We start from the raw sequence: 12,196 nt of genomic DNA, 5'->3' as shown, positions 1-12,196 counted from the left end.
CCTGAATTAAAAAAATATATAATTATGTTTAGATTTTTTCCCTCACCCATCTACACACAATAGCCCATAATGACAACGGTGAAAACATGTTTTTAGAAATTTGTGCACATTTATTGAAAATGAAATACAGAAATATCTCATTTACATACATATTCACACGCCTGAGTCAATACAGGTTAGAATCACCTTTGGCGGCAATGACATCTGTGAGTATTTCTTTGTAAGTCTCTAAGAGCTTTGCACACCAATATTTGCCCATCATTATTTTCTAAATTCTTCAAGCTCTGTCCAATTGGATATTGATCATTGCTAGACAACCATTTTCAAGTCTCACCATAGATTTTCAAGCAGGTTAAAGTCAAAACTGTAACTTGGCCACTCAGGAACATTCACTGTCTTCTTGGTAAGCAAATCCAGTGTAGATTTGGCCTTGTGTTTTAGGCTATTGTTTTGTGTACAGGCTTCCTTCTTTTCACTCTGTCAATTAGGTTAGTTAGTATTGTGGAGTAACTACGGTGTTGTTGATCCATCCTCAGTTTTCTCCTATCACAGCTATTAAACTCTGAAACTGTTTTAAAGTCACCCTTTGCCTTATGGTGAAATCCCTGAGAGGTTTCCTTCCTCTCCGGCAACTGAGTTAGGAAGGACACCTTTATCTTTGTAGTGACTGAGTGTATTGATACACTATCCAAATTGCAATGAATCACTTGCTAAAATGAATATTACATTTTTTTAGGTGCCCTTCTTTGCGAGGCATTGGAAAACATCCTTGGTCTTTGTGGTTGAATCTGTGTTTGAAATTCCCTGCTTGAATGAGGGACCTTGCAGATAATTGTATGTGTGGGGTTCAGAGATTATGTTGTCATAAATTTACTCCTGAACTTATTTAGGCTTGCCATAAACAAAGGGGTTGAATACTTATTGACTCAAACATTTCAGATTTTCATTTCAAATTAATTAGTAAAAATGTCCAAAAACATGATTCTACTTTGACATTATGGGGTATTGTGTGGAGGCCTGTGACAAAACATCTAAATTGAATCCATTTTAAATTCAAGCTGTAACACAACAAAATGTGGAAAAAGACAAGGGGTGTGAATACTTTCTGAAGGCACTGTATTTATTATGTCCATGGGCAATCCACAAGAAAGTGCTACAGTAAAAACCAAGTCTCTATGGCAACAATTAACAAGTGCCATGGAGAGGAGTTTGGGGGAGCTGTGTGTGTGTGGTTGGCTGAACTGAAGCTGCAGGGCCCCCTGACAGTGACAGTGAAGAGTAAAATCCCTGGTCTTTAATTTTTATTTAACTAGGCAAGTCAGTTAAGAACAAATTCTTATTTTCAATGACAGCCTAGTGGGTTAACTGCCTGTTCAGGGGCAGAACGACAGATTTGTACCTTGTCAGCTGGATTTGAACTTGCAACCTTGTGGTTACTAGTCCAACGCTCTAACCACTAGGCTAGCCTGCCGCCCCAAAATGATCTCTTGAAAACACAGGGACCCTGAAAACCTCCCGGAAGGCAACGGACCGCCGGTGGCCGAGTGCCATGACCTGTCAGACTCGAGGCTGAGATGTGCCAAAGTTTAATTAAAGCGGCCATTATGGAGGTAGTGCTCCCAAATACATGCCTTGCCATTTAATTTAGCTAATTAAGAGCTGCAGACTGTTTCTCATCCTTTTCCTCCTACCCTCGGGGTAAGATAAAACACAGAAATGAGCTTGCATGACTGAGCATGAAGGCAACCCGAAGGAGAGGAAGTGACAGAAGCCCTTTTAGAATGTGCTGTCTCAGAAGTTTGTTGACTTATTGGTGCTCAAATGCTTCCAACAGACCTTCTAGAGACATAACAATATAACCCTCGTCATCAGACACTACAAAGGCTTATGATAGGTTATAAAGCATTATACCTGTAGGCTTTAAGTAAAGTGCTACCAATATCTTTTACTTTACAAAATCTGATCTGAGATCTGTTATCTACTGGGGGATCCTGCAGTTCAATCGCTAAAATGAGCTCCTTGATCTGACTATATCTGATCTGACACACCAAAACCAGTATCTAATTTGGTGTTACAGTGATCATCTCGGGAAGTTAGTCAGTAGAACTAGCTCTGCCACATCACGCTACAGTTAAATAGACCATGACCACAGTCAATAGATGAATGGGCAAAGAATAAAATGGGCAGAGAGGAAGTAAGACAATGTTCACAAAACCCCCCCAAACACATTTCTTAGTGTTTGCATGTGCTACAGCGCTGGGGCCAGGACAAGTAGTGGCATTGTGGAAACAAATGTGGTGGTGGTGCAACAGCGGGTCAAGCTAGGCTAAATGCCCCCCCCCCGACATCACTCGGTGAAATGAGATGCCCAGTCAGGTTAATTCCTCCAACTTTTGTTAGAGACCGGAGGTGATTAGCAAGCAGGCTAGCTATAGCCTGTTAGCGATTAGCCTGTTAGCAAATACATTCTTATCCAGAGCGACTTACATTAGTGAGTGCACACATTTTCATACTGTTCCCCCGTGGGAATCAAACTCACAACCCTGGCGCTGCAAGCACCATGCGCTACCAACTGAGCTACACACAAATAGCACTAGTCATCCACTCAACATTACATCAGAAATTCAACAACAACAAAACAAAACAAAACATTTGGCCAAATTCTATAAATCTACTGCAAAACAATTCAAGCTTAATGGATTTTGTCATGTGAGCTGTAAGCGCTGTACCTAACCCCCTGCTCCAGGTCTATTGGATTTACCCCCAGCACTGAAAGCCTATGGTCAGGACAATTCTGGACTGAACCATTTTGTTTTCTCGAGGGGTTGGATGACATCACCTGAGTTCTGAGGTAATTGCTCAATAATCACAGGAAGATAGCCTTTATTACACAACCATGGACGTCTAATGCTGTGTTCCTACCCCTGAAAATGGTCATAAACTACTTCAAATGCTCTATGGTAGATAGAAACACATACTAATGGGCATTGGTGGAAAAAGTACCCAATTGTCATACTTGAGTAAAAGTAAAGATACTTAATAGAAAATGACAGAAAGTAAAAGTGAAAGTCACCCAGTAAAATACTACTTGAGTAAAAGTCTAAAAGTATTTGGTTTTAAATATACTAAGGTATCGAAAGTAAATGTAATTGCAAAAAATATACTTAAGTAATAAAAGTAAAACTATAAATCATTTCAAATTCCTTATATTAAGCAAACCAGATGGCACTGTTTTCTTGATTTGTTTTATTTACTAGTAGCCAGGGGCACGGTCCCACACTCAGGCATCTTTACAAATGAAGTATTCGTGTTTAGTGAGTCCGCCAGATCAGAGGCAGTAGGGATGACAAGGGATGTTCACTTGGTAAGTGCATGAATTTGACAATTGTCCTGTCCTGCTAAGCATTCAAAATGTAACGATTACTTTAGGGTGCCAGGGAAAATGTATGGAGTAAAAAGCACATTCTTTTCTTTGGGAATGTAGTGAAGTAAAAAAATAAACGTTTTCAAAAATATAAATTTTAAAGTAAAGTACAGATACCCCAAAAACGACTTAAGTAGTACTTTCAATTATTTTTACTTAAGTACTTTACACCACTGCTAATGGGCAGCCATTTTCACACCATTTCCTTTATTACTGGTAACACCACATTATAGGGCGACTTACCTTTATTAGGTTTGGGGCTAGGACTTGAGCCAGGCACAGGCAACGTCGGTGTAGCAGGTGACTTCGGGATGACGTCCAGTTTTGTGTGGGTCTCCACTTTCTTTTCTTTCTCCTCTTTCGTGTAGGTTTCCATTATCTGTGCTGGGCCTGTTTTATGGGGGCTTGTCAACCCCTCAGTGTCTTCCTTTGTGGGGTTTGGGTCCTGAGCCGGATGGGGAGCTGGTCGGAGAAAGAGGAAGAGAGAAGCCAGGTGAGAAAATGGCAGAGTGAGAAGCGTTAACACACCGCAATATAGAGAAGGAATTCAACCTGTCCTCATTCCAAAGCAAGCAGCTTGTCTGGAAGTGGGTCTGAGTGACGTTGTATTGATCTACTTTATAGTCTCTAGAGGCTAACAGGGGCAACAGGTGGAATCAAGGTTGATTTAGAGGAGTGGAGGAACTTTATATAGCACAATGCTTATGATCATAAAATGCTCAGGATCCCATAACATGCGAATGACCGTAACGCAAATAACTGCGGTTCACTGTACATACATACTAGAGGTCGACCGATTAATACACACTGTGCCAGCAAGTCATAGTATGAGATCAAAATGCGTTGCGGTCTCTGCTGAGCTACTCAACGAACTCTCAGCCTCAATAATGTAAAACAATAAACACACAAGAACGATAAAGCGCATCGTGACAATAACAATGTGAAACTGTTTTCTCACCCACTGGCGAAACGGAAGAGTCGAAATGACTCAAGATATGCTTGGTCCACTAAGATCTCTAATAGCAACAAGATCTCGGTTCTCTGGTCTGCTTCTCTAACTTCACCCCACGCTCCTCTCCCAGAACGACCGGCTGATTTATCGACAGTCAGGGCTGAGTGAATTCTCTCCCTGGCAGAACAAAACAAGGTAATTGCCTCTCTGCATCTTGATGATTCTACCGGGGAGGAATGGATTGTTTTAGGGGGGGGGGGGGTGATGATACATGCAGGTTCCTCTCTTTATGACAAAAGTCATCCTTAACTTAGCCAAACAGAACATTTTAAAGGTGTAATCTGTAGTTTCATACTAAAAAGTATTGTCTGTCTTTTTGAGTATACTGATCACTGATTAGGTGGCACAAAGTTTGTTATTGTGTGTGTGCAGCTTAATTGGGCCTTGGGTGTGTGTGCATTTCATCCTGTGACCACATAGGACAATGGATTTACAGGTTGCACCTGCAAAAACCTTTAGGCATAGAAAAAGTTGGACAGGGTGTTGGTTGCGAGAGCTCTACGGCTGGGTCAGTGCCTCAGTGGCAGTGTGACTCACACTTGGCAGCTTGAGCCTGAAGCTCCCTGCTCAAACATAACTTTGCCCAGGCTTTGGAGGCCTCACAAAGTCCTAGGGGGAAATATTTGGCCCCTTTGTCCACTCAGCACTGTCGCCCTACATTCCCTATGCAACACTCAGCATTGAGCCGAGTTTCTTCCACACAGTGTCTCAGGGTAAACACTGGGGCAACGTGCTTTAAATGATTCATTCATGGCTAAAAACAACGACGGTGGAGCAGGTATGTCACAAAGGACCACAGACAGGAGATGTACTCTCTTCTGTGCAACACGGTGGCAAGTATGATAACGCCGCACAGCGCAGCAATGCTGGAAGAAGCAAATAGTGCATGACTTTGGGAAGTCATTATGATGTACTTAGTATCGAACCTAGTGTAGGTTACAGTATAGCTATATTGTTTTGAATTGTACTCTGATACTGAACAGTAGGTGGGTATAGAAATTGAATGACTAGAACAGTCATGCCCATCTAGCCATTCTATTTCTATGGGAACAGGTCTCCTCCATCACATAGACTATATATTTTTGTGGGACGCTGGCAGGCACCTGGCAGAGCGTGAACCTGTGTGAATTACACATGTTATGGTCTGCTTGAGGCAGTGATGAAAATACGACAGGTATTCAGGCAACCTGCTGCTTACCTCCGCAAAGAAGAGAGAGTCATCAGGGAGGAACAATGCATTATTACCACACAAAAGAAGGACCCACTCCACGAAGCACAACGTATATCAATATAAACACCAGTTGACATTTAAACTTTAAATTTGAATTGATTCACATCATCCGAGAGTGCTATATATATTTATGTTACATTCCAGTCCCTCCGAGCTACTCCTCTAGTCATAACTGAGCTCTCCTGCATACCTCTGTTGACATAGACAACAGACCTCCTGGAAAAGACCAGCCAGAGTTCAGCTCATGGAAAAGACCAACCAGAACTCAGCTCATGGAAAAGACCAGCCAGAGCTCAGCTCATGGAAAAGTCCAGTCAGAGCTCAGCTCATGGAAAAGACCAGCCAGAGTTCAGCTCATGGAAAAGACCAGCCAGAGCTCAGCTCATGGAAAAGACCAGTCAGAGTTCAGCTCATGGAAAGGACCAGCCAGAGCTCAGCTCATGGAAAAGACCAGCCAGAGCTCAGCTCATGGAAAAGACCAGCCAGAGCTCAGCTCATGGAAAAGACCAGCCAGAGCTCAGCTCATGGAAAAGACCAGTCAGAGCTCAGCTCATGGAAAAGACCAGTCAGAGCTCAGCTCATGGAAAAGACCAGTCAGAGCTCAGCTCATGGAAAAGACCAGCCAGAGCTCAGCTCATAGAAAAGACCAGCCAGAGCTCAGCTCATGGAAAAGACCAGCCAGAGCTCAGCTCATGGAAAAGACCAGTCAGAGCTCAGCTCATGGAAAAGTCCAGTCAGAGCTCAGCTCATGGAAAAGACCAGCCAGAGTTCAGCTCATAGAAAAGACCAGCCAGAATTCAGCTCATAGAAAAGACCAGCCAGAGCTCAGCTCATGGAAAAGACCAGCCAGAGCTCAGCTCATGGAAAAGACCAGCCAGAGCTCAGCTCATGGCGTGTGTGTGTACTGGCATGTGTGTGTGTGTGCTGGCATGCGAGTTGAGCTGAGACGAGTCTCTGAGGGAGCTCAGCTGAGATGAGACAGATACACAGCGGTCTCCTTCTCAAAGCCTGCCACTGTTAAATAAGTACTGAGCCAGCGATGTAGATGAGCTCAGTGATGTACTCAGAGAGAGAGGAGCCATTGTTGGCGTCTCTGTATGGCACCGGGCCTGCTGCCAAACACACTGCAATGACAGGGAGAAGAGTCAGAGGGGAAGATATATAGAGAGGGGGAAACAGAAAGAGGGAATAGAGAGAGAGAGGGCAGAGAGAGAGAGAGAGAGAGAGAGAGAGAGAGAGAGAGAGAGAGAGGAGATTTAAAAAGGGTGGATAAATGGAGAAAGGGAGAGAGAAACAGAAAGAGGGACAGAGAGAGAGAGAGTGCGCAGAGGATGGCAACTAGTATCCCTCATCATAAGGGGATTTAGTAGGTGGCCAACTTGGATGCACACCACAAACCTATGTGAAACCAAACAAATAAGTGAAAATAAGTTAAACCAAAACACAAAACCTAGCCTACACAGAATAAAAACAGAACTGCATGTACTGACAGAAGAACACAGAGTGAAGGAATCACACAGCTTCCCCATTCGAGAGCAAAAGTAGATGGCAGAGCCCATATATAGTTGGGGGTTTGAGACTATTTTGGCTAAAGCCGAATGGGTGAAGTCACGCTCCAGTCTCCACCACCCCAAATTACCACCACCGGGCTACCTCTTCCTTCCCCCTCTTTCCGCTCTCTTATGCTCTGACAATGTGGGAGGTTGTGATGTCATCCACATGGGACAGTGAGAAATCTGGAACTATGTAATGATAAAGCTAACCCCTCTTTCCACCCTGCCTCCGTCACAGGCTTCAGACAACGACAGACCACATCTCAATGGATCAAACTGACTGACGAGGAGGAAGTGTCCTAAAGAGACAATATCACAATGTCCCAAAACCAAACCCCTGATGTGCCCTTTTGAGTGGATGAGAAAGTGTTTTCAATCCACTTTAACAATAGCTACGATTGCTTTGCATTTGATCTTTTGATATAAAAAGCAATCAGCGTATTCAAGATTTGCCGAGTCCCTGCCTCTCTCAGTGATCTAATAGCGAGGTTAAAAAATTGCAGTCGTACTGAGCAAAGTTATTCAACTAACGTTGTGAACCCCAGCCGACACATCACACAAACACAACTCCGGTAGACAAAAAAAATACACCCCCCCCCCCCTTCTTACTATTTTACCCTACTTCACATACAGTCACACACGTACGTGTTACATTCCCTGGGCTAGATACGGCAAGGTAGAATCCAAAGGTCGCAGCCAGTGGAGTCTTTGACAGACAGGAAGCATATCATAGCAGGCTCATTAACACCTGAGGACTATTGTCATCAAGAACACAATGGGTAGCAGTGCTGAGTGCGACCGCTCTGATAATCTGCATGATGTATTCAGTCCATGATATAAATGTGCAAGAAAGCCCGGTCTGCAGGCACAGTGTGTAGGCTGAATACAAATGAAGCCTTACGCTACTAAGCATAAGAGTCGTAGGAAATGAGAAGAGAAGAGGTGTTGTTTTCTGCTGCGCTGCAGGCCAGGGGAGGTTTGGTGTTTTGGTGCATTGGAGAGAAACGAGGGACATTAAGGACGTGATATTCTGGCTGACTGCAGCCCTTTCCGACAACAGAGAAAGGATGGCTGATACAAAGACCAAGAGAATAGACACTCTGTTGGTCTCACTGAATAATATTTTATGTGGTATTGGCATTTAGTAATCCGTGCCCAGAGTATGAGTGCCGATCTAGGATCAGTTTGGACTTGAATATCATCATGAATAAGATGACATGGACAAACAGGACCTGATCCTAGATCAGCACTCCTACTCTGCGATGCTTTATGAATACAGGCCCTGACCAACAAGCCTGGTAACCCCATGCCAGTTACCCTGACAGCAAACAGGATTGGGGCACAGCACAGCAACGAAATGTTAACACACTACCTGCAATTGAACTCGCTGTGCTTTTCAAAATGCAAATCCGATGTTTGCACAGATGTACTCAATGAATTCCCGACATAACCACTACTTGATTTACTGTCGAGTAACCATTCAAATGCTTCCTTCTGGCGTCGGACAGGGACCCGAGTCATCTGAGCGTAAACACATCTAAAACAACTTCTAAAAAGGGAATGTAATAAGGATGTGATGAGGGAGACACCGCTGTCCAACCGGTGTGTTTTCAAGTGCGAATTGTCTTCGAAATGAACTGTTTCGCAATCATTCAGTCACTTTATTACTCACAGAATAAACTGAAACTTTGTTGAGTGAGCGATAGGCACGTTCTTTGTTTGGTCTCTCGACATTTTGAAGAGACCAAATACAGTACCTTGAAGCCCTCCCTTTTCGCCATTACCTTCACAGTACTGTAATGTCTCCCCCTGAATCTTTCTACCCTGGGAGCCCCTACGGTCAAAAACCATGAGAGAGCCTTTCTCCCTTTTTACAAGGGGGTCCCCATTTACATTATTCATAATACATATTGCATAAATTAACCCATTGCCACCACTTTGATACTTTTCCACAGCCACCTCTCTACTCAACACGGAAAATCCCTTTGGCACAGGATATCATTGAGGGAGACTCGATAAAAAGAGAGAACAAGGCAACGCATTTACAGTGCAATTCAATGCTCGATAACAGCGTTTTACACAGGTGCGCGCGCGCACACACACACGCGCACACACACCGACTTAATGCGGTTTTACGCTACTTGGAGTGTTCGAATAGTATTTGAGCCCAGGTCTGCAATGGGTATATATAGACAAACAGTGAAAAGCAGAGGGGTGAGCAGGCCAGGCCAGGGCCTAGAAGGTTGGACAGACAAGCATCAGGAATCTGAGGCATGCTGGTCCTGTACACTGGGTGTCCAGTTCGCACCGTCTGTCTGTGTGTCTGCCATGTACTCCATGACCTATCTGTCTAGGCCCTCTGTGTCCCCCGTGCCCAGCGTGTGTCAAACAGGAAAGCTACTGTAACACTCACAACCCAATACAAACACCGCAACAACCAAAAAAATCACACAGGCACGCTCGTATTACACACAAACAGCCATACTCATCGAATTAAATCTTAGGTCTCGTCTTATCTTAAATGACACGTTAAGAATCAACGGGCAGCAGAGCAGCTCTAATTTGTCTCACCGTGTCTTCCTGTCGGAGGCAGAGGAGAGGACTGAGGAGTGTTGTGGTTCCAAAATAAGCTATGAAGAGCTCTACGTTAAATAGCCTTTTCCAATCACCTCAATTATTTATGGGATGCTAACTAAGCCAAGCCTATATCTGCACGGGACCACAAAAGCTCTCGAGGGAGAGACCAGTGCCCAAATGTGCATGCTCAGGGCAAGGTAGTGCTAACACTATATCGCTGAATGTTCTTTTTTATACATTTGCAAACATTTCTACAAACCTGTTTTTGCTTTGTCATTATGGGGTATTGTGTGTGGATTGATGAGGGGGAAAAAACGATTGAAAAAAAATGTTAGAATAAGGCTGTAACATAACAAAATGTGGGAAAAGTCAAGGGGTCTGAATGCACTGTAGTTAGGGATAAGCTAAAGTCACTAGGCAACAGGATAGACAGTAAACAGCAGCAGCAGCATATGTGATGAGTCAAAAGAGTGCAAAAAGGCTCAGTGCAGATAGATAAATAGTTAACCAATAGCTACCCGGACTAACTATTTGTCAGTCTTATGGCTTGGGGGGTAGAGGCTGTTCAAGGTCCTGTTGGTTCCAGACTTGGTGCATCAGTACCGCTTGCTGTGCAGTAGCAGAGAGAACAGTCTATTGCTTGGGTGGCTGGAGTCTTTGACAATTGTTTGGGCCTTTCTCTGACACCGCCTGGTATAGAGGTGATATATACTGGGCCGTACGCACTCTAGCAATGTTCCCTCTAAGCTGCGCACGTGCGCAGTAGCCTCGAGACTGTATTAGCCCACAGAGCGAAGCACGAGATTGAACTTCACTCAACTTTCTAGAGCAGTGGTCGCCAACCGGTCGATCTACAAGGCATTCCTAGACGATCCCCAAATATTTCTGTAAAAAGAAAAAAACGATAAAGCCTTGTGTTCCTATTTTGTTTTATCCATCTTGGGCTGTTAGCGGTAGGTGCACCCAATTCAGCTGCCCTGCGTGCCGGGTACGCGAACTGTTGCCATTTTTAACCATTTCATGTGTCTGAAGGTACAAACTCTGCCTTCCTTGCGGGCCCGGGGAGCAAATCAAGTGCACTATAGGCCTAACACTGGCCAATCGGATGGCTCAGATTACCGTGTCTGCAATAACGGAGCAGACATAAAAGAAAGTTCATACTGTGATATTTAAAAACGTTTAAAACCATGACTAGAGAGAGGCTGTCAATAAATACAGCAGAGAGCGGCTGTTTTTATTAGGGAGTTCATGTTTAAGTTCTTACTCAGCACTGTCAACACTTTGTATTCACCACTTTTATCATCCATAAAATGCTAATTCTTCCTATTTCCACTCAGAGCTACAACCAGCACTGCAGCTGTAATGAATGAGTAGGAAGGTGTATCGATAGGCTTGCGTTGTTGTTATTATTAGCGGCTTGGGTCTTTTTTAATATCGAGGAATATTTCACTTTCTCTGTTCATAGGAGTAACAACAACGAAATAATGCGGCGCGACTCGAGTTTCGCCATCAGCTGGAAGACGGTGTGGCGTCCCTTTTTGGTCAGTGTCAGTGGAGGAAAGGGAACACGTAGGGACGTTAAGAGGCGAACCTTCAGTCTGCTGCTCTCTCCCTCCGCTGAGACTGACCATCAGATACAGGCACCACCAGCCCAGTAAAATAAAAACAAAAAGCAAATGATTTAAATGTATGGTCACTCAGCTGTGCCTCACAAGTAATACAACAACGGATCTATTCCCAGTGTGATCATATAGCCTACCTCAAATTTTGAAATATAATTTTTTTTAAATGTCCCGAACAACAATGCATTGGAAGGGCAATTCAAGCTAATATGCGGTGATAATGTATTGGGCCTATAGCTTACTGCACAAACCTCATTGCTACAGTACTGTTTTTAATAGGTTAATGTTGCATAGGCTTACGTTTTTTAAGTCATGTTCTAAAAAAATCTGAGCTATAGATCTCGGCTTGCATTCTGACTCAGAAAGTGATCTTGCCTTGTTGTTGACCACTATTCTAGAGTTTTTCATGTTAACACTATCATCGTTTCCCTTTACTGTGGCAATTGTGATTGAATCAACGCAATATTAGCCATTTTCAGTGCAACATACTGAAACAAAAGGAACTATGCAAGATATTTTGTTGTAGGCCGAACGCATCGGAGTAGGATTCTATTGCATTGACACGCACTACTCAGCCCGTACTCTACTCAGACCGGTGCGGCATAAACAATCAGAGCTGCAGTAGGCCTATATGCAAATAGACCATTGCCATATATGGATCTGTGCCATTTACTTTGAACTGGAATGTGTTTACAGCATGAGCGATCATGAGTAGATGAGCTTGTTTTGAGATCAAAGCAAAAGCTGCATGTAGCAACGTATGCACATTGTGTTCAT

General features: G+C 43.6%; 1 protein-coding gene across 15 annotated transcripts in view; it reads right to left on the bottom strand.

The window, feature by feature from the left end:
- The window catches only part of LOC106583045 (MAP7 domain-containing protein 1), a 62,706-nt gene that overhangs the window by 28,806 nt on the left and 21,704 nt on the right, over window positions 1-12,196 (bottom strand). For all 15 annotated transcript variants that reach the window (XM_014166879.2, XM_014166812.2, XM_045704268.1 and 12 more), the window contains one exon: window positions 3,668-3,886. In XM_014166879.2, coding sequence (XP_014022354.2) covers window positions 3,668-3,800 — 133 coding nt within the window. In that variant the 5' untranslated portion in view covers window positions 3,801-3,886. The remainder of the gene's footprint in view (window positions 1-3,667; window positions 3,887-12,196) is intronic.

Source organism: Salmo salar, chromosome ssa02, assembly GCF_905237065.1.
Source record: "Salmo salar chromosome ssa02, Ssal_v3.1, whole genome shotgun sequence".
NCBI lineage: Eukaryota > Metazoa > Chordata > Actinopteri > Salmoniformes > Salmonidae > Salmo > Salmo salar.
The sequence above is the reverse complement of the archived record's forward strand: the minus strand, read 5'-3'. Positions and strand labels throughout refer to the sequence as shown.